General features: G+C 43.1%; 1 protein-coding gene across 1 annotated transcript; it reads right to left on the reverse strand.

Annotated features, from left to right (window-relative positions):
* Nucleotides 1–1,941: 1,941 nt before the first annotated feature.
* sh3bp5lb (SH3-binding domain protein 5-like, b) lies at nt 1,942–23,387 on the reverse strand. The gene is made up of 6 exons (XM_079523224.1): nt 22,819–23,387; nt 22,389–22,451; nt 19,622–19,750; nt 14,239–14,400; nt 9,546–9,719; nt 1,942–5,891 (listed from the first exon to the last, which is right to left on the reverse strand). The coding sequence occupies exons 1-6, from the start codon at nt 23,146–23,148 to the stop codon at nt 5,244–5,246; spliced, it is 1,506 nt and encodes a 501-aa protein (XP_079379350.1). The 5' UTR covers nt 23,149–23,387; the 3' UTR covers nt 1,942–5,243.
* Nucleotides 23,388–23,934: the final 547 nt, after the last annotated feature.

Genomic DNA, 23,934 nt, shown 5'->3' on the forward strand with positions numbered 1-23,934 from the left:
TACTGAGGTTAAGGTTAGGGTTAGGTTTAGGTATAGTTTTACTGAGGTTAGGGTTAGGTTTAGGCTGTCAATCACAGCGACTGGCCAATCACAGCGCGTCGACTGCACATCCCGTGTAGGCTTTGGTATGTCGCGGCTGAGGCAGAGGCTGGAAATTGCACAGGTGAGGGGACTTGGCCTCATTAGGCCCACTGGCAGAGCCTGACCAGAGCCTTTTGTGGTGGTTCTGGACAACCGTGGGTCCGACCGATTCGATAGCGGGCACTGCACTCCCTGCGGGGGCGTGGAACGCGTGTGTCGAATTTGAAGTCGGCGGGGGAAACGGTTCTCGAGTTACGTGCATTACAACCGTACACACACACACACACACACACACACACACACACACGCACGCACGCACGCACACACGCACACACGCAGACACACAGAGACGTGGCACATTTATAGTAGGAAGTAACTGATATGAGAACAATGTCTGTGTGCATCTCCCCAAATATCATTCTCCAAGGCTATACAAAGACGCCATGGACAACTACAACTGCTAGAAAACAGACAGAAAGATTCAATCTCGTTCAGGTGGAGGTGATATTTTGCACACTTCATGCGGTATCACAAATTGACAAGTTCCATTATCGCACGTGAGTGTTGCTTTTCCACCTCGCACAGTGAGTGCACACACTAAAATCCGTAGTGGAATTTTAACTGAGAATAGAACATTTACAGTATGTATGTAATATATCTTTTTGTTCACTCTGAGTGGATTCTACAGTGTATAGCAAATGGCTGACAAACCCAAGGCTGAACAAAGGGCAGCCTATACAGTAGCAGCTCTCCATCTTCCTAGCCCATTCTGGACGGGGGAACCCCTTTTGGTGTTTTAACTAAGCATTATGTTATACTTTAGCTATTGAAAAATAGCAGATCTACAAGCTCATAGCGCGCCACCGAGTGGCGCACTACGAGCTTGTAGGTCTGCTATTTTTGAGAAATCGTGAAATTGCGGCACAAATCTTTGAATATATATATATCCTTCACCTTATTTAGACACAAATTGTTGCCCCTTTTGGTGTTTTAACTAAGCATTATGTTATACTTTAGCTATTGAAAAATAGCAGATCTACAAGCTCATAGCGCGCCACCGAGTGGCGCGCTACGAGCTTGTAGGTCTGTGAATCGTGAAATTTTCACAATCGTGAAAATGCGGCACAAATCTTTGAATATATATATCCTTCAGAGCAAACGTTTTTTTTTTAAATTTCGACGTCAGGCCTAAACGGGCTAGCAGCTGTCATCACCTTTTCTCCGGCTGCCTTTTCATAGGAGGCCCTACTCTGCGATTGCTCGCGCCCTGCTGTCATGTGTCACCTTCACTTACTCACTCTGGCCCCCAAAATTATAGTCTGTGGCCAATCTTCTCGCCTCGATTCGCGCCTGCTCTCCCCCCTTTTTCTCACCTCCCACCAGCTAAATCAATTATCACTCCTTCTTCTTCTTCTCACTCCTTTTCCACTTCTATCTTTTTCTCGTGCTCCCAAGTGCGATCTGTGATATATTTATACCCCTGCTGAATAATTGAAGTGCAGACATGGACGATAATCGTCATGCAGACAATAATCTCTCCATCTCTGATCATGCGCCCCGGGTGCAAGGTATGCCGATCATGCTTAGGCGGTTGTTTCTGCTGCTCGCCGTATGTTCCACTGAGAGATAATTACGTGTCCTCCCTTTTATATGATATATTCATCTTTTCTGTGACCTGATGATCTCATTGGAATTCATTATATACTCACACAGCATTGAAGTCTTGCTGTGCGGCTGTTGCTTCGTGTGTTTATATTATCAAAGGTATACATATGCTACACAGACTGCCTGGACATAAAGATAATTGCATGAAATCAAATGACACCTGTTGAGATGAGATCCAGTACCACACACCATGTATCGTGTTAAATGCATTTTTTAATGGTTCCAACACAATTTATATTCCATAAAATAAAATTGTAAACATTAATAAGTTAAATATATTATGCTTAGCATCATCATACACCTACCTACTAACTTTTCAAAAGGTACATTCATCATATACATACACAGGAACGAGTCAGGTCTGTACAACGGGTAAAGTTGGCTCATAATTAAAGAAACTAAACAATTATACAGTTAGGTTAAAACAAGTACACCATGTGCAACCCAGTAACATGAATTCAAAGGACATGTCATTACGAAACAAAATACTGTATGTATAACACCGATGGATTCAATTATAACAGCGCGAAATATCTGCCATATAACCCTTTAGTAAAAAAAACAACTAGTACATGACTTGTTCTTATCTGAAGAAAATGTACCGTTTGTGAAAAGAGGTAAAGTGTTTACTAAGGTACTAAAAATAATAAAACTTCACTCGGGATTTACGAAAATAAATAGTTAAGTGCACATTATTAAGTCCATTTCCAAATCTTTAGGATTGCTGAGCCAAAGGCACTTTAAAACAACTGAGCATTTGTCTACTTCTATACAGCTGAAGTGAAATGTGGGGTACAGATTTTTTTGAGAGCTGAAGAGCTGAAAATCCCTTTCAACAGCAAATGGATATTTCATGCAAATGCTCTATATTATAACTACACCAGTGCATCTCTGATGCAAAAGCCAAGCAATGTGCAAAGAGCTTCTGTTTAAGCTTAGCTGGGCAAGAGAATATGATTCAAAAGCAACATCTCCAGCCAAGCAAACGTGTACGACAATTCAATTCCTTACGGATAATGGCAGCTCCTAAAGGACCAAACAGATGCTTTGAGGATACAACGATCTCAAGTGTTTCAACAAAAGTGGATTTTTCCAAGACTGGTGCAATAAGTAAAACTGCATTGCAGGGAAATAATCTTCTACAAAGTGTGTTCTCACCAAGTCAGATCTCATGTAGTATAAGTGGATCAAAGCCACATGGCCATAACATCCATTTGGGATTACTGTGCTAAAAGTGTTTTTTCCCACCACCACGCCAGCAGCAATGTGTGGGAGAATACAACAATACAATGCGAAATTCAGGACACTTTTTGAACAAACTGAAATGTATGGCGCATGCGTAAAATCGCACGACATCAATGCATTCATGCTTGTTTTTTTTTAAAAACAGACCGTTTTAAACTGAATCAATTTAGCTTGTAATGTGGGCTTACCCGATGGCCATTGGCCAGTGGTTAGGGTGCCCCAACCTCGCCCAAAAAAGTGACTTCTTAGTGTTCCCTCAAAAAAAAGACCAACAACGGGGTGTCCCCTCAAAAGTAGACCAAAAACAGGGTCCCCCCCCCTCAAAAGTAGACAAAACAATCACACCCGTGTGAACTGAGTGGTGTAAGGTCTTATATAGACTGATCAGCTGTGGTCTGACGTAATGTCTGACGTAATGAAATCACACCCGTGTGAACTGGGTGACCATAGCAACCATGCTCATTTTTTGGTACGAACAGACAGACAGACAAACTAACAAAGCCAGTTGTAGGAGTGGTTTACACCACTCAAAAAGGGGTGTGTCCCCTCAAACATAGACCATAAAAGGGCTGTGTCCCCTCAAATGTAGACCATAAAAGGGGTGTGTCCCCTCAAAAGTAGACCAATCACCCGGATCGATGGCCTTTGCAGTCCGGGTGCCTATAGGCTGCCTGAAAGCGTGTTGCCGGTTCGAATCCCAGTGACCGTTCCTGCGTGTCACTCCCCATTGACAGTCAGTCTACTATACTATCAATGAAGGCAGAAGCAAAAAAAAGACCTACAAAAAAAGAAAAAAGACGAATCACAGTTCAGACGCTACAGAACCACCTCCGACCATACGCAAACACAGCATGAATAGGACTTCAGCACTCACTCAGCACAACCACTAAACGCCTGCCGACGTGAAACTCACCAAGAGTGTTAAAGGAGCATTCAGTGATTTGGGTGATTTGGAAAACCACCCAGTCCGCCCCGGTAACAAAATGTGCACATGCACGCTCTACAGTGGGGGGAAGTGCAACAGGCCAACAGTATGTGCACCAAGGCCCGCCCCCACTCGATCATGATTGGAGGAAGGCCCCACTCATCCTGATTGGATGAAGGTTTTGCCACCCGCCACCAAAACTGAAACTAGGGTTTTTTGACCCCAGGGGCTCACTGGGGACAGGGAGGAACTCCTTATATGGTCAGCACACTCTATAGTAGGGAGGATTATCCAGAAAAAAAGAAAAAATAAGTGATATTTGAATTAAGTCAAATCACTGAATATACCTTTAAAGTTGTATTACAGTTATAAAATCAGTTATAATTTTTCAGTGAATCTCTTAGTTACACCAATACTATTCTTGTGAAGCACTTTTGTACTTATAGGTTAGGTATTTATAAAGATGGCTATTTCCGTTCGGCCAAAAGGAGACGAACAACTAAACACCACACTAGCCCACACCCACATGTCAATGTGGAGACAATGCCATTTGGATTTTTCTTTCTGCATATAGTGCCGCTTCACCATTGAGCATCTTGGGTTTTTTTTTTTCCAGTGGTAAAAGAAAAGTTGAAAAGAAAATAATCACATCTGTCCCGACTCCAAATCCTGGCATGTCAATAGGAATACACACGACCAAAATGGTGGATATCAAAGTAAAAAGATGCATCAATGAAAACAAGCTATGCCTTGATTTTCTTACTCAAGCACGCATACACACTTAACACTGCTGAAAGAAATGTTTAGTCTTTGCACACTATGTCAGTATTTTGCCCGTTTCTACGGTACAGTGATTAGACATTAGATACCTCTTGTTCTTCTCAGCATGAGGGACATGAGAAGCAACTGACTCAATATCTCCTCAATGGTGAAACACAGACAGGTTCAGAGGAGGGGGTGGTGGTGGGAAGTCCCAGGGTAGGTCTGTGAGCTCTAGAAACCTCCACCCCTCTCTCCCTTTCTCTCCAAGTCTTTATTGCTCTCACAGCGATCCTGCATGGTGATTCATAAATGTGCGCCTGGTGCACAGCATCTGCCAACACATCTTTTCTGGCTGTTCCCGCAACTGCAGCAGAGTCTCAGTCAGAGCCAGTTAAAAAAAAAAAAAAAAAAAACTCTTTTCCCGGTTCACCTGCAACCTCCCATGTCTCCAGGTCTTCCTCGTTCCCCTCCCAGTGTGTGTCTCTTTCTTTCTGAAGCCCCCCCTGGCAGATTTCTCATGTCGTCATTCATAATTCATCGTGTACCTCGTCGTCAGTCTCACGGCTCACAAGCTGACACTTCTGTGGTGCTGCTTGGCGAAGCCGTCCTGCGTCTCTCGACCCGCCGCTCCCTTCTCTTCGTCCGCCCTGTCCTGCAACGGGTCGTTGACCACCGTCACTCTCTTCAGATGCCTCATCTTCCTGTCTCTGTTCCCGTCGTCGACTCGGAGGAGCACCCTACTCTCCTCGACGTCCGCCAGACTCACCACGTCGCTCAGTTCCACCAGGTGCTCCACGGAGTCGCACTTCTCCAGGTCGGAGGCGATGGTCTGCAGGCTGATGACCGACATGGAGTCCGACCCGGCCGCCCGCTCCGCCGCCTCCAGCCTCTCCCGCTGGCCCCAGCCGGACTCCCGGTGTTTCTCCACCCACTGCCTCGTCTGCCGGGTCTTCTCTCCGTCTTCCAGCATTCCGCCGCCTCCGCAGGCGGCGACGACGTGAATCGCGACCGTGGCTTTGACCTCGGACTCCGCCCCTACCGGGGAGCTCCGCCCCCCACAGGCCACGGGCCGCGCACTCCTGCTGGCTCGGACACGCCCCCTCTGCGCGTGGATCTGCTCGCTGATCTGCTCCAGGTTGCGCAGGGCGATGGAATATCGCGTTTTGACTTTGGCCACTCTCTCTTCCAGCTGCACCACTTTGGCCTTGTGCTCCTGCGGACGCATAATTATCCCATTTAGACCAGACGTCGAAATAAAAAAAAAAGTCTTCTGAAAGAATATATATATTCAAAGATTTGTGCCGCATTTTCACGATTAATTTTTTTTTAGCTGATCTCATTTAAAAAAATAGCAGACCTACAAGCTCGTAGCGCGCCACTCGGTGGCACGCTATGAGCTTGTAGATCTGCTATTTTTCAATAGCTAAAGTATAACATAATGCTTAGTTAAAACACCAAAAGGGGTTCCCGCCCAAAATGGGTTATGGGCTGTTCTTAGAAACGTCTTATATTGCAACGAGTAAATTATAGGTTCCGTGACAGTTAGAAAATGGGAATAAAATTACAATGTGTCAAAAACTTATATTCAAAAGCTGTTTCTACCTCCAATAGAATCTTTTCTTCTAAACATGTCATTTTAAAGTATAAAGCATAAATGTTCTTATTAATGAAAAATAATATGGTTGAAATCTTAATCATAAAATGAAACAGAATATGACACATGTACGGAAGCCCATTTCCACCAATGAATAAAAGTATTAGAACTGTGTGTTTTTTTTCCCTCACAAATGTATGCAGATTTTTTTTCTTCATGGAATTGTAACTTTATTTCAGAACCGTCACACATTTGTGAGGAAACAAGCTGAAGTTTCATGGGGAAATTATTTGTTCAGCCTTTTTTGATTGCTTTCAGTGGCAGAAACTGACTTCCATCCATACCATCACCAAATGCAATGACAAAAGATACTTGGAATGACAGAAATGCATCAAAACCAGATGGTTTTCATGGCTACCGGGTATGACAAATATTCGTACTACAAGGGTCAAATTACAGCAACACTTCAAAGCACTTAGAGAGACTTATGAACCTCTTTGCTCTGGCTGGACATCTCTCTGATGCAACGTCCTGTCACAGGGCTACCGCAGACAGTGTAAGCACACCTAAGATTCCACGCGCGGACAAAATAAGCTGGCGTCTCTTCCGGGTTTTTAGCGTTTTTTTAGTCGACTAAATCAACTGTAGATTTAGTCGACTAAAATCTCATGATATTTAGTCGACTAAAACTAGACTAACACTAAAACATTCCACGTGACTAAAATGTGACTGAAACTAAATGAAAACTATTGAGGAGACTATGACTAAAACTAAAATAAAAATGTGCTGCCAAAAACAACACTGGGCCTATGTGGTACGCACCCTAACCACTCCGCTATATCAGGCACCCCACAATTATATTTTGGGAGAAGAAAAGTGTTTCCTTCCACTGCACCCTTAGAAGCTCTCTGGATATAATATTTCCGTTTTATTATGAGTTTTCATAAAAGGTTTATCTATTCTATACCCTTTAAGTAGGCCAGTAGAATGATCTCACTTCCCACCATTATGTCTGTCCTGACTTTCCCCTTCAGGCAGACTTTATATGGCTATAGAAAAGTGTTTTATAACTGGATGGAAATGAAGCTCCGGAAAAGCTTGCCCCAGCGGCATTCTGCCGCGTGGGTGGAGCTTCATTTCCATCCACCAGCTGTCTAAAAACCCGGAAGAGACGCCAGCAGACGGCTTCTTTTGGCCGCGCATGGAAGTTCAGCTGTGCCCAGGCTGAAAGCAAGCACTAGGCTGTACATGTGCTCCTAATTGCCTGTCACCAGGCAATGTGAACGATGAGGTGAAATTCCAATTTATAGACAAAGGTCCTTCCTTCATAAATAAAATTGATACGATTTATGATTTGATATTAGATGAGAATAATGACCCTGATTTATGACATTTTGGGATAATTGAGCTTCTTGAATTTGAATTAGTTAAGTCATATAATGGAGTTTTAAAAGATAATTAAAAGTGTGTAGTTTAATAATACAACATGATGGATATCAACATTGCTAGTGATATCCTCGACCCTCGAGTGGAAGAATTCCAAATTCACCTTATTGTCCGCAAAAGGAATTTTGTTTTGCATGCAGCTCTGGAGCAAAACAAGTGTACTATACACAATAATATAAAGACAAACACAGAATGCAGGAATAAAATGAAACCCTATCTAATAACCACTACTAACAAAAACACAGTCACTGTAAGTCACTACCGGCTGCTACGGTATTGATGTAAATATGTTTTCAATGTAATGAGTCCTGGGATGCAGGGATGGTCTTTTAGATGAGTCCCACTTCAACGACGTTAGGAGTCATATTTTGCCATTTTTACAAATTGCAGCATTTAACTCCCATTTCATTTTATATGGTTATAATGTCGTTATATTATTCATGTAGAAAACAGAAGAAGAAATTATTATTATAACTAAAGCGAGCAAAATAAACTAGAATAAAAAAACAGTACAGTAGTGCATCCCGTGGATGCAGAGGTCGTTGTTTTATTGCGTCCCTTAACTATAAACTGCGTTTTGGGATGCAAAATGCACCATATTTTAATATCTGCATACATTATTGAGTCATTGGATGGACTGGGAAATAAGGCCTATTAATATAGTTATAAAACACTTTTCTATAGCCATATAAAGTCTGCCTGAAGGGGAAAGTCAGGACAGTCATAATAGTGGGAACTGAGATCATTTTACTGGCCTACTTAAAAGGTATAGAATAGATAAACCTTTTATGAAAACTAATAATAAAACGGAAATATTATATCCAGAGAGCTTCTAAGGGTGCAGTGGAAGGAAACACTTTTCTTCTCCCAAAATATAATTGTGGGGTGCCTGATACAGCGGAGTGGTTAGGGTGCGTATACCATATAGGCCCAGTGTTGTTTTTGGCAGCAAATTCTTATTTTAGTTTTAGTCATAGTCTCCTCAATAATTTTCATTTAGTTTCAGTCACATTTTAGTCACGTGGAAACAAACAGTCGACAAACATTTTTCATCTTAGTTTTAATCGACGAAAACAACACTGCATAGGCCTGACATATATGCCTGACAGTGAGTACCCTGTTTGATTTCTGGGCCATTTGCTGAATGTCACTCCCTTACTCTGTCTTGTTTCTACTTTCTTCTCAATCTTAATATATGATTGTGAAATAAAACTCCATAATTGGTTTGTTTAACTATGTCAGCCACAACCTTCTGTACTATTAAAAAAAAATATTTTAACTAAATGCAACTGTTAAATTGCCAAACAAGCCATGTCCTTTTTAGAATTTCCTGACTGAACATCGGCATAACATTTGGAACCATGCGCCAGAATGCACAAAGAAACCTGGTATGCACCTCCAGTGCAGTATGTGGTTGAACTATGTGCCTGGTACCCACCTCCAGTATGTGGTTGAACTGTGCCTGGTACCCACCTCCAGTATGTGGTTGAACTGTGCCTGGTACCCACCTCCAGTATGTGGTTGAACTGTGCCTGGTACCCACCTCCAGTATGTGGTTGAACTGTGCCTGGTACCCACCTCCAGTATGTGGTTGAACTGTGTGCCTGGTACCCACCTCCAGTATGTGGTTGAACTGTGCCCGGTACCCACCTCCAGTATGTGGTTGAACTGTGCCCGGTACCCACCTCCAGTATGTGGTTGAACTGTGCCTGGTACCCACCTCCAGTATGTGGTTGAACTGTGCCTGGTACCCACCTCCAGTATGTGGTTGAACTGTGCCTGGTACCCACCTCCAGTATGTGGTTGAACTATGTGCCTGGTACCCACCTCCAGTATGTGGTTGAACTGTGACTTGAGCTCAAAGTACGGTTTGGATTTGAGGATGACCTTCTTGAGGGATTTCTGGAGTGTCTGCACTCGAGCTTCTGCATCCTGACACAGCTTAGTGACACGCTGGTGCTCTCGCTCGCTACGCAGGCGTTCCTCCTCGGCCTCGTTCACCTACCGCGCGCACACGCACACACACAGACACACACACGAAAACGGTATATTCATAAGTCACGCGAGGGAGACTCGGAGTAGAGACGCTGCTCCTTCGCCTGGAAAGGAGCCAGCTTAGGTGGTTCGGGCATCTGGTTAGGAATTAGGATGCCTGTCGAGGGTCTCCCTAGGGAGGTCCTCGATGCACGTCCCACTGGGAGGAGACCCCGGGGCAGACCAAGGCGCAGATGGAGGGATTACATCGGACTCACTGGCCTTGGAATGCCTCGGGATCCCCCCAGGAGGAAGTTACTAATGTTGCTCTGGAGAGGGAATGTCTGGAGCTCTCTGGTGGAGCTGTTGCCCCCGCGACCCGACTACGGATAAGCGGTTGAAGATGGATGGATAAGTTCTACTGTGCTTGTGGAGTCATCTGGCCCCAGTATAGTAATACCTGGTGTGTGCACTGTGCACACACTACTAAGCAAAGCAAAGCAAAGCAAAGCAAAGCAAAGCAAAGTTCTTTGTTTACCCAGGGTGAATGGACTAAGCTCGAGATGCTTGTTTACAGCCAGACCCTGCTCATAGAACATTTCATGGTAGGGGTTCAATGCCTTGCTCAAGGGCACTTCAGCGGTGGTAATTTTTAACGTGCCGGTCCGGGGATTCGAACTGGCGACCTTCCGATAACAAGACCGCTCCGCAAACCGTTCGGCCACCGATGCCCACTACACAATTACCAACTCCTTTACAGCATTATATGCCATTATATGTCAGATATCTGGAGCTGATTTCCATATGCATTATGCACCGTCCTATACCCATTGCCATCCATCTTAAAACCACAATACTACAGGCCACTTTTCTCTCTTTTCAAAATCTTTTTATTCAAGTTTTTTTTTAAACAGAAGCCCAGGGGGAAAGGGCATACATGCCATTAAGTCACAAGTTATGAGAATCAAGTAAGAGTATATAGCCTTCAGTAGTGCAATGAGAAACATTAGGTCAGACCGCTCTTACGTGCTGGTGACACGGAAGAAATATAAAAATAAAACAAAGAACCTCAATCCCCAGGACAGTTGGAAAGCACAGTCTCAAAATAAAAAAAAAATAAAAAAATAAAGGGGGGAGAAAAAAGGCATGAAAAATTATCATGGAAGAGAAAATACAGATTCTTAGGCCTCACTCAGACCTTTACTGCATTGCTGTATGCTTGTTGGATGAATGTTGTGTAGTGTCATGGCCGCCCCAATGCATTTCCAATGGGAGTCACATGGTTTGACACAACATTTGTGTTGTATGAGGGGGAGGGGCGCAGTCGAAACACAGCCGAAAGCCATACAACAGCTTGTAGTCCAAAATGTGGACTACAAACCATGTGACTTCCATTGGAAATGCATTGGGGCGGCCATGACACTACACAACATTCATCCAACAAGCATACAGCAATGCAGTAAAGGTCTGAGTGAGGCCTTAGAATTGTTGTGGTTTGGTGTTGGTCAAAGCATGGGAACGGCACACTGTGCAGTTTGTGTGTTGTGGTAGAATGTCATAAATGGACTTATACAGTGATGATTTCGTCGACTAATACCAATACGAACAATTATGTTCGTCGACTGCCTTTTTCTACTGATGAAAACTAAATGGAAACGAAATAAAAACTCAGCTATGATGACTAAAACCAAGACTAAATATACTGACAATTTCGTCAACAAATAAAAACTAGACTAAAATGTTAGGAAGGGACTGGTGGACAAGAGATCCAGTATAAGTCATTTTACACTTTGTTGCATCTACAAGCTTGTGAGCTTGTAGATCTACAAGCTTGTGAGCTTGTAGATCGGCTATTTTCAGCATATGTAGTCAGTCATTACGACGGCATCAAGGCCCACCAAAATACATTTTAGTCGACTGTAGATTTAGTCGACTAAAATCTCATGATATTTACTAGACGAACACTAAAATGACTGAAAACTAAATGAAAACTATTCAAGAGACTATGACTAGGCATGTAACGATATATCGTATATCGATATATATCGATATTAATCCCGACGATATGAATCGATTTAATAAAATAAAAAAATCGATTTTCAATTTAATTTTTTTAATTTTCTTAGGGGGGCTAGTGAATTATGGTGTGTGTGATGTGAAATGTGAGCTTTCCATCATATTCAAGTGCTTTTGGAGAGAAATGAGACTGAGTCACTTTCAGTATAGAGCACTATAGAGGGGAGCTGTGTGTCTGTGACCAGGTGATGATGGTCGTTGATGCTCATTAATACATCAAGGAAGGCAATTATGTTTCTGCACTGTCAGAAGTAATGCTACTTCTTTTGCAATGTAGTTAAATAAAAAATGTGAAAAAAGCTCGAGGTGGAAGATAAATTATATAAAATTAAAAAAAACGAATCGTATCGTGAGTTGAGTGAATCATTTACATGACTAACTATGACTAAAACTAAAATCAAAATTTGCTGCCAAAAACAACACTGGCCTTATAGCATTCTTTCTCAGAGCCGGCAATTGAGAACCTCAACATGTCCAGCTTGAGACAGGAGGACATTATATCACGAAGCCACTGGCTGAGCACGGGCGGGGCAGCGTCCTTCCATTTGAACAGCACGCCTAGCGATGCTAAATCAACCGTGCGACACTCATGGGCATGTCAAAGGGAGGTCTTCCCCTCCGGCAGTGTCAAGAAGAGCTATTGGGTAGGGGGTCTGGGTCTAGATCTAGCTGTAGGATATTTTAGAGAGTTCATTCAACACATTCCCCCAAAATGGTTGTAATTTCAGACACATCCAATACGGATGGGTCACTTTTTACACTCTTACAGCTAAACTAACACCAAGGATTTATTGTCTCCACCAGGCCGAAGGTGTGTCCGTGTCCGTGTGTGTGTCCTTCCGTCCTTCCGTCTGTGAACAGCTAATCTCCGGCACCGTTAACCCGGTCGATGCCAAATTTTGCACACACACTCCCTGGATGCCAACGATGAACCTCTGCCCCAAACTTTCCAGAACGGCCTGTTATAGCGCCACCAGGAGGCCGCTTTGTGCAAAACAAGTTTTTGGACAGTACACCTACAGATTTTGTCCAAACATCACGCAAATTGGTACACAGTCTCTCTAGAGCCATTCAACGAAACAGGTCTTTCAGATTTCTCAGACTCCATCCTGATTGGCTAAGATTGGCTTCCAAAGTTCGCAGGAGTGCTCAGTTTCAAACAAAATGCTGCAAATCATGAACACATTGTGTGATTTCCGTGAAATTGTGCACGCACATTCCCACTAGGCAGAGGAAGAAATGCCACATGAACATTTTCAACTCAGCCTCATGGTGGCGCTATAACTGGCCGAAAAGTGTTTTTACCTCTAACTGCATGGATCTGTGGATAACTTTGTATGCCAACTCCCTAGAGGCCAAGGAAAAAGCTTTGCCTGGAATTTTTCACATTTGCTCTTTATAGCGCCACCAGGAGGCCGACATATTTAAAACACATTTTCTAATATTACTCCTTCAGATTTTATCCAAATTTCACGCAAATCGGTACACATGCTCTCCATAGTCATGTGATCAAGACAGGTTTGTTTGATTTCTCATAATCCACCCTCATTGGCTACAATTGGCTTCTAAACTTTTCAGGAGTAGCCCGCTTTGTACCCGTTTTGTACAAATCGCCACAACTACTCAACGCAGCGTCCGATTGTGCTGAAACTGTGCATGCATATTCCCACTAGGCTTTGGAAGAAATGCCACTTGACAGTTTTCAAATCAGCCTCATGGTGGCGCTACAACAGGCCAAGCCGCGTCACACACACACACACACACACACACACACACACACACACACACACACACACACACACACACACACACACACACACACACACACACACACACACACACACACACACACACACACACACACACACACACACGTTTATATTGCTCCTAAACATTTTGCCAAACACCACACACACACTCCTATCCTCCTGGTGGAGACCTGTGCCTAGTTATTATTATTTTTTGTGGCTTTCGCCTTTATTTTATATTTTTTATGGAAGGACAGACAGTAGGCTGACAGGAAATGGGGAGAGAGATGGGAGGGTGACATGCAGTAAAGGCCGTCGGGATCGGGAGTCGAACCCGCGGCACACTGCCAGACTCAGACTACCGGCCAAGGTGCCTGGACCGCTGAGCCACGGCCCAGGCCAACTCGCATTTATTGTCAATACAAACTGGATGGCGAATGCGATTCCTTTCATTCAACAATGTTACTCAAAACACCGAATACAAATTTGACCATAGCTTAATCTTGTAAGGTTATGAATTTATTCAGCTACAACTCTCTTCAGAGGGCTTAAATGCACCACATAGCCGAGGGGGCTAAATGCATTCTTTCGAAGGAAAATGAGCCCTAATGTGAATGACTACATTTAGGTGGCATGAATTCACATTATCATGTGCCTTCTGCAGACCGGTCTGGCCCAAAAGCTTTCAGTCTGACTCTTTGCTTGTATTTGTGTGTATCTACCTTAGAAGTGGCGTGGTTGAGCATCTCCTGCCAGGTGGGGTCCAGGGTGTTTCTGTCTGCCAGGAGCCCCTGCTCTGCCACGTACACCATCTCTCTGGCGGCGGTGTGCATGGAGACGGCCCTCTCGAACCTTAAAGCTGCTTTCTGAGTCTCCTGTTGAGCCTATAGGAAGAAGAAGAGGAGCCCAAAGCACAATGACAGCTCACTTTAAAGTTTAAACACATCACAACGAAGCATGAGACAAGACCAGGAGAAGCAGCATCAATCACAGATGATAGATCCCAGCTGAGTATTTTGTGAGGATCTGCGTTTTGTGAGGAAAATGCAAGAAGCAGCCCAGAGAAACAAGAAAAAACTGACAAACAAACAAACTACACAGGTTTTGGACGCATGCCACGCATCGTGCAGCAGGATGAACAATTCATAACACATAAAAAAAAGCAGATTGTATTCCAGTCATGCAAGTCAGCGTATAATGTCAGCGCCTGGGGGCAGATGTGTCTAGGTTTGTTTGCGAGGAGGCAGTTAAATGAAGACAAGGTGACTCAGAGTCAGAGGACAGAGTCATCGACTGTGCAGTAGCAGCAGTAACACGGCTGGACACTCAGAATGTCCCAAGTTTAAGGTTGATGCTTAAGAATTGATGACTGCCACAGATTAAGAATTGATGACTGCCACATATTAAGCCCTCGGGTAAATGTTGTGACGTGGTGTCCTGAGATGATACGGTCTCGCTCGATAGCCGTCGGCCGTGTTAACGGTGACCAGTCAATCGGGGCTGGACTGGGACAAGAATTCGGCCCGGTCATTTTCGCCCAGAATTTGGCCCAGACCGGCCCACCACAACCAGCGCGCAGATAGCAGAAACTCTACCGGCCTGCGCCGTCGAGGCACACACAAACATACAAGCCGTAATACCACCACTTTTATCTTTTATCATAAATTATACAAACCAAAGGACAACTACACAACCCTTTGTTGCTCTCACAAGAATTATGCTGGTAAAAGGATCCAAGATAGAAGAGGGTCTATTTGTCACTCACTTTGCCTGCCTGCCTGCCTGTCAAAAAAAATAAAAAAAGTTTTTTTTAAATCATATCATAACTTGAGCGGCCCCCTACGGTCGCGGCCCAGCGGTAATATGACCGGTACGTCCTGTGGCCAGTCCACCCCTGCTGCTGTCAATTGTGCACTGAATAATTAAACCGTGAAGATTGCGTTCTACATGGGCAATGATGCAAACCCCTGCAGATTTAGACTGATTTGACTATCTCATTTTCGAGTCTGCATTTTCATAACACTGTAAACACTAGTGATAATAAGCAGGACAAATTTATAATCCATTATTTGCTTAATTGTTTTCTATTAGACCCTTGCTCTTTGTCCTAATGATTTTCATTAGTTCAATTACAGTTTGAAATTACCCTTCACAATGCTGATTAAACATGACTGGCACTTGTGCATGCTTTTCTTCAAAGGGTTAATGATTTACGTGATCAATCATAACAATTAGAGCACATGCTTCAGCCTGCACAATTGCTCACTCCTATCATAAAAGTTATATTAACATTGAAAATGTTTAGTAAAAACAAATACATGAGGTATGTACACATGAGGCTCATTGAATCAACTAGTGTCGTTTTGATAATCAGACAGTTATGGATACTTAGTAAGAAAATGACTAAATGGACAGTAAATAATCTAAAATATAGACTACACTTCATTACCATGTCATTTTGTAAGCCAGCTGCCACATTACCTTGTAAACAACCCAGACATAGAGCCCTGTGTGTGTACGCGGGATTTATTGTCTGAAAATGAATTAGTCATGCGAGAATTTTGGGCATAACATAATTTGGAACCTTAATTCATTTTGGGCGGGAACCCCTTTTGGTGTTAGCATTATGTTATACTTTAGCTATTGAAAAATAGCAGATCTACAAGCTCGTAGCGCGCCACCGAGTGGCGCGCTACGAGCTTGTAGGTCTGCTATTTTTGAAAAATCGTGAAAATATGTATTTCAGAAAACTGGAGGATTTAGAAGATTTTTTTTTAAATTTTGAGGTCAGGCCTAAATGGGTTAAAGAGCTAGGTTTGTATGTGTGCACATTGTTATTTAAATGGTATATTCAGCAAATTGGAGGAGACACAAACTATTTTCCGCTGAGGACCATCCATGGGAGCAGCATTAAAGGACCACTTCACCACTTTTCAACCTACCTTCATATAATAGGTCTTCACTAATAATCATGAAGAAATGGCGCAATTTTTTTCTACTCGGTCTGTGTCTCATAGGAGGGCTGTGGGCAGTTCAGAAACCGTCTTCCAGTGACATCATCGATGGGGAATCCAAGCTAATAGAAACTGCAGGCTTTCTAGTCCTGAAAAGTTGCAATGCGAAAATGGAAGCCATCGTTCTCACAATAATGAAAATCTAAACATTTTTGTAAAAAAATCTTGTTTAAAAAAAGATCTGCCTAATGATGATGTCACTCGAAGACGGTTTCTAAACTGCCCACAGCCCTCCTATGAGACACAGACTGAGTAGAAAAAAATTGTGCCATTTTATCATGATTATTAGTGAGGACCTATTATATGAAGATAGGTTGAAAAGTGGTGAAGTGGTCCTTTAATAATGTGATATAATGATGGCAAGAAATGTGGGGCGGAAAAAAAGCTCTCTGCTCACTGAAAAATCGAGAGGTGGACCACAACAGTGGCCCGGTTGCCGTTGTCAGAATTGTGTCTTCCTCCTGTAGCGTAATGTCTGAGACATATTGTAATATCTTGACATATCGGCTTAATAATCAAATGTGCATTTTTTAAATGAGGTTATTTTTTCATCACATATTAACCTATTTGGACCCGAGGACGATTCTACAAACGTCTTCTAAATCCTGACAGTTTGCTTGAAAAACCCTCATGTTTCTATGTTTCAGTCGTTCTCAAACATTTTCATGTAAAGGACCCCCAGAATTATATGCATTTGGCTGCCGACCCCCCGTCTGAAAATATGTTGTTCCAGGGACCCTCCTCCCAGAAGCAAAGATTTGAGTTAAAAATGTTCGCTCTGAAAGAATATATATTCAAAGATTTGTGCCACATTTTCACGATTTTTTCAAAAATAGCAGACCTACAAGTTCATAGCGCGGCACTCGGTGCCGCGCTATGAGCTTGTAGATCTGCTATTTTTTAATAGCTAAAGTATAGCTAAAGTATTGCTTAAAACACCAAAAGGGGTTCCCGCCCAAAATGGGTTAAAGCATGACAGAGAGCAGCGTGTTCAGTGTGTTGTCGGGGTCCCGAATTAATATCGATGACGATGTACACAGAGAGAGAGAAAGAAAGCTGGTAAGCTATGGATTCACAACGTTCTTACGTGACGAGGGTTATTTGAACGTACATCATTTATCAACAATAAGTGTAGGCTACTGTATTAACTTTTTCTCTCCGTCCCTCGTCCCCTTTCTCTCCCTCCCTCTCTATCCTCACCACTCTGGTCTCCCAAGAGGCACTGAGACATTCTTATTATGCAATATATGCATAATCTGGCCCAGATCATTAATTAATGTTTGAACCTCAAAGGCGAGTCCCTTGGCAATATCATCATCATCAGCGTTGAATTTGGATAGGATACATTTTGATTGCAAGCAGTGTGCGCGCATTGTGAGCCTACCTACATACTTAGGCACATGAGCAAGGCATTATTTTCTCCGCATTTGCACTGGGTGCAAGATAGGGCCCATATAGAGTCTATCAAAGTCACATGTCTATTTGCTCAGACACTGGTGTAAAATTGTCCATTCATTGTTAATGGGAATGTAATGTTTGTGTAGGACGAAGTTTACCCTAATAGATGGTTATAGGAGGGGCTAGTGCCTCTCAAAATAAAATAAAAAATCACACCCGTGTGAAGTGAGGGGCGATCTTATCATCATACATCATCTCATTCCGGCCAATCAGTATTTGCGCCCTCTGACACCTTCGTCTTCAATGGTTATGTTACGCAATGTTTGTGTTTACACGAACACTCAAAACTGTCCATTCATTGTCAACGGGATTAGTTTGTACACACACACCAAAATCTGGACATAGGAGGGGCTATTGCCCCTCAAAAATCACACTTGTGTGATGTGAGGGGCGCTCTTATCGTCATACATCACATTCCATGCTCATCCAATCAAATCATCATGAAAGTCATTCCGGCCAATAAACTTTTGGCGTCTTCACTTTTCTTCCCTCACTTTTATCTTCAATATGTACTTTGCTCAGCCAATCAAATCATCGCTATGGGGCGATCAGCCAATCACAAGCCAACCCCGGAAAGCTGGGCATAGGAGGGGCTAGCGCCGCTCAAAAAGGATGACATCATGTCATCCTGATCACAAATTCAAGAGATATATTCCTTGGCCTGGGAGTGTGCAAGCAAAATTCACACTGATCGGTGCAGGAGTGTCCCAGATTAACTGACAGATGGAGAGACAAGATGCATCCATCCAGCCTTGATGGACAGGAGAGAAAATATAAAATCTTGAGTGGTTTCTGAAATCTACACGCAGAGACAGTGAGCCAGACAGCCAGCCAGACAGACAGACAGACAGACAGACAGGGTGTAAGCACACTTGGGATTCCATGCGTGGCCAAAAGCCGCTCGTGGCAGGCGTCTCTTCCTGGTTTTTAGACAGCTGGTGGATGGAAATGAAGCAAATGCCGCATCGGCCAGATTCCCGGAAGCGCTTGGAGCTTCATTTCCATCCACCAGCTGTCTAAAAACCAGGAAGAGACGCCTGCCGCATCTTGGTGACGCTAAAGTGTGCCTGCACTGACAGACAGACAGACAGACAGGGGTATATAAGATTTATCTCCGCCTCCCAGCCTTCCGTCGTGGTGGAGATAGTTGGGACTTTAAGCAACGACTGTTTTCAGGACGGCTCCGCTACGCGGAAGTACGGCGGCTATGACGCAATCGTCGTAGCTGTCAAAATCGTTAAGCAAACAGCTGTCGGCGACAGCGCAAACATAAACACTTTTTTCAGCTAACCTGCCAATATTGCTCAATTCTTACATGTGCTGGACATGATCCATCCTCATTCAGAGCATGCCAACACATTACACAGCATAAGAGAGGTGATGGAGCAATCGGTGTAAATGTACGACAGCTATAATTTCAATAAACATGGCTATGAAATGGCGTTGTAGACACTACATATAAGTGTAAGTTCTGCCGTAGTAGAAAGGGCTGCGACGGCAAACAGGTGCACTGATCCATTTCCGGTAGCCGTAGCGGACTGCCGTAGCCGTCGTTGCTTAAAGTCCCTAGTGATTCAGTGTGTATACACAGCTATTGCATTAGCTAATAGCTACACAGCCATGTTACACATACCTCTTTAGCCAGTCTGCGGGCTTCATAATAAGGCCTGGCTTTCTCAATGCAGTTACCGAGCTGAGAGCCCTGTGCATTGAGCTTCCTGGCCGATTCTGTGAGGATTCTCCTGTAGCTTGACCTGGCATCCTGTGGTGGAGATTAAAAAAACAACAACAACTAAAACATCTCAAATCATGCCTGCATAACAACTCATTTAATTCCCTTTTCAACAGGGCAAATATGGCAATGTCATACTTAAAAAGCGTCTTATGATATTAAATGAGAAAAGCAGTCACAAGAGACGAGTGAAATGGGTGATGCCTGACATGAGCAATTCATATCGTTTATTTTTCCATCTGACATTCGGCCGTATTCGTCAAGACGAAAGAATTGTTTCCATTTATCTTCCTGTCATACTTCATCAAATACAGATTTACGAATGTCCTTAGTAGAATTCACTGAACAATGTTCACGTATCACTAAAAAGTAAATCATCTTCCGATATGGAAGATGATTGGAGACTGATATAGTCTCCAGGAAACGATTTAATAGCCGGGGGGCCACAGGCCCAAAAGCTCAAGGAATAGAGTTTAAACTGTGATGTATATATTGTCTCCACCAGGCCAAAGGCATGGGGAGAGAGTATGTTTTGCACTCCGTCCGTGTGTGTGTGTGTGTGTGTGTCCCCGTCTGTGTGTGTGTGTCCGTCTCTGTGTGTGTGTGTCCCCGTCTGTGTACAGCTAATCTACAGCTAATCTCCGGCACCGTTAACCCGGTTGATGCCAAATTTTGCACACACACTCCCTGGATGCCAACGATGAACCTCTGCCCAAACATTTCCAGAACGGCCATCTAGTGCCACCAGGAGGCCGACTTTTGAAAAACACATTTTTTGATATTACTCCTCCAGATTCTGTCCAAAAATCACGCAAATCGTTACACACTATCTCTATAGTCATGTGTTCAAGACAGATCTGTCCGATATTTCATATTCCATCCTAATTGGCTAACATTGGCTTTCAAAGTTTGCAGGATTGGCCTGTTTTGAACAAAAAGCCTCAAATCATGAACGCAGCGTGCAATTTGCGCACTTTCCTACTAGGCTGAGGAATATATCCAACCCTTTTCACATTGGCCTGTTATAGCGCCACCAACAGGTGGATTTTTGCAAAACACATTTTTGGAACAAAATGCCTCAAATCATCGAATTGCCATCAAAGGCATAAGAACAAATGGCACACTTTTCACATTGGCCTATTATAGCGCCACCAAGAGGCCACAACCTGACCTGCCCTGGTGGAGACCTGTGCCCCGAGGGGAACTTTATCTAGTTATTTGTGTTTTTGAGGCGCGCTAGCCCCTCCTATACTCAGGTTTAATGTTTGTCTTTAGTTCAATGTTTGTTTTGTAAACGCCATTGACAATGAAGGGAAAATTTATGCCATAATGTCCCTCATTACGTCATATTGTCTTTTTTATTGTTAATGGCGTTTAATGTTTGTGTTGGCATTGTTTGTTTTACATCACCATTACATAACCTAATCAACATGAGTTACTAGACTTTAATATATTAGCGCCCCTCACTTCACACGGGTGTGATTTTTTCTATTAATTTGGTCATTAGGGTCCACAGAATGAGCCATAACTTTTTTTCACAGTGTTTTGTGGACCCTAATGACCAAATGAATAGAAAACAACACTAGAGATTACCAATAATCGGCCAGCGATCGGCTGATCAATGCAAAAACATATTTTTTTTGCATTGTTGTGACAGGCTTAAACATTCTCCCCTTTCTCCCCACACACAGGAACAGTTTTGACATGGGTTTAGACATATAATCATTTTGGAAATATTAAAATTTGCAACATAAAAGTACAGCATGACATCACAGGTCCTCTCAAACTTTGGGCCTGTGGCTCCCCGGGCTATAAATAAATGTCTCATTTTTAAAGTAGTATACCAGCTGTGTCCATAGTGCGGCCCACGGGCGAAATGCGGCACTGGGGCGAATTTTATGTGGCCCGCCAGCTTCTTGTATTATGAACGGCCGGACCAACAGTATGGGACATTTTTACATTAAAGTTTACTAAGTATTACTTTAACTTTAAGGCCCATACTGATGTTTGTGTATGGTTATGTGTATTTTGTATTATTCAATTTTCTTTTCTGTTTTCCCACATTGTTTCCCTATTTCTAGGCCTGTATTCGAATACGAGATTGCTCGCCCCTTTACCAACTCGCCCCGGGCGTACAGCCGGCGGAACAGCGCGGCCTGGTATTCCTAAAGTAATCTAAGTAAATTATGCTTAAACGGTTAAACCTAACCTTATTCCTAACCTCAACCTCAGTAAAACGATGCCTAAACCTAACACTATTCCTAAACTTAACCCCAGTAAAACTATGCCTAACCCTAAATTTATTTCTAACCTTATTCTCAGTAAAACAAAATAAAGAATACAAGAACCGCCGCTCCGAGCTGTCGGCGTGAGGTCGGCGGAAAAAAGCTGGGGCGAGTTGGCAAAGGGGCGAGATGACCTGTTACCCTGTATTCTACTTAGTTATTTATGTATGTGCTGCTGCCTATGTTTTCACAAGCTTGTATGTATCGTTTGGTTCTAGCAATGTATGCCGACTGCCACTTTGTAAGCATTTCTGCACTACAACTACTATTTCTTAATCTTATTATACGTGCTATATTTTTTGTATATGAAAATAAAAAATATACAGGCTACAGTATATAGATACTTGGCATATAGAAATGAATCTGAAACACAGCTCCCTCACATTCAGTTGTAGCTCCAGTTTGTTGATTTCATCACTGGCCTGGTTGAGGTGCTCAAGTTCCTCCTGAGAACAGGCAAAGGATAGAAATAACGTTAGAGCTATTCAGCTATGATAAGGCATGGGGTTATTTGCACCAGATGAGGGGTTTGTGGCTGTAAACCTCTGCTCAGAGAATAACATATTTGGTATTTATAATTATTATTCACACTCACAATTCTCAGTATAGTGTAGACTAGAGCCTGTACAAACATCTCTCAGTAAGTTATTACAAGCTGATTTGGTGTAAACAACAACACCACATTAATCATGTTAATTAAAGACAACTCATGGACTAGATACGTCAGGTTATATTTTAATTTATTTAAATTAACCCATGTTGTTGTCTTGTGTGAACTCATTCTGTTTAACAACATTGCCTAATCAAACGTGCCTGAATCCTTGGGTCCAATTCTTCTTCATATTTGCCAATCCCATCTTCTTCATCATCCTCCTCCTCCTCAGCCTTTTTCAGGGTGTCCGTGTCTCCATCATCCTCACAATCTGATTTAATCTTCATCATCACCACTGCGTTGTCCTTGTTGTTACTGCCTGCTACTCCCCCTGACACCGCGGCGTCTCCTCCCCTCAGAATGCTCGCAGCGATCCTACTACTACCTCCATCATCATTCGCTTCCTCGCCCGGCGTCTCTTCTCGTAACTCTCCCCCCGGCTCAGAGACCCCAGAACCGGTCGGGATTTCAAGCGAGGTCCGCGGCTCCATTTGCGGCCTAGCTAATTCGTCGGATCTGTGCTTTCTTCGTCAGTTTCTTTCTCCTCCCCCAGCGATAATTGTCGTATTCACGGTCACACCCTATGTACCGTGGCACGTTACAACATTAAACATAGACATTATTCAAGTGTCATGTTCTTCCAGAGATGTGAGAATCAGATTCATGCTGCTAAACGCCAGCTAGCTTAGAGCGCTAGCTGTGAAGCTAGCTCTCCATCGTGCAGCGTGGCTGGCTGGCTGTCGCCCGTCCAAAATAAACAGATGTACAAGCGAACCACGCGTCGTGTCCAGACTCGTTGATAGCTTGTACATCTGTTCTTTGGCGAGCGATACCGTTGTACCCCCACCCACCCTCTTTTTCCCCTCACTGCATGTATGTTTTATTTAATCTTTCCCTTTTTACCTCCTTTATGATGATGATTTCTTGTTTTTTTGGCAGTGTATATTTGTATGTATATGACCCTCTTGTAAACAAGTGTAATGCTTTATGGTGTCGTCCTCAGTTAACAGTATTTTTGTATTGAGTTGTGCTTGAAATGTACTGTCTCTAATTCTGCAAACGGTTAATAAATACTTCAGTCAATCAATCAAAAGTACTACTACAGCATGGTGCGCAGTGCACCGGTCGTGAAGACTATGGTCGACTGACTCGACTCAAAGCAAACAGTATGTTGTGATTGAATCAGCGCAGTGTACAGTAGCCTACGTACGTTCCGATTTTCAAAGTTTTTATGGATGACATTTTGAATGAAATTTAAAATAATGTGCAACAAATGA

The sequence above is a fragment of the Electrona antarctica genome, assembly GCF_951216825.1.
Source record: "Electrona antarctica genome assembly, chromosome: 15".
Classification (NCBI taxonomy): Eukaryota; Metazoa; Chordata; class Actinopteri; order Myctophiformes; family Myctophidae; genus Electrona; species Electrona antarctica.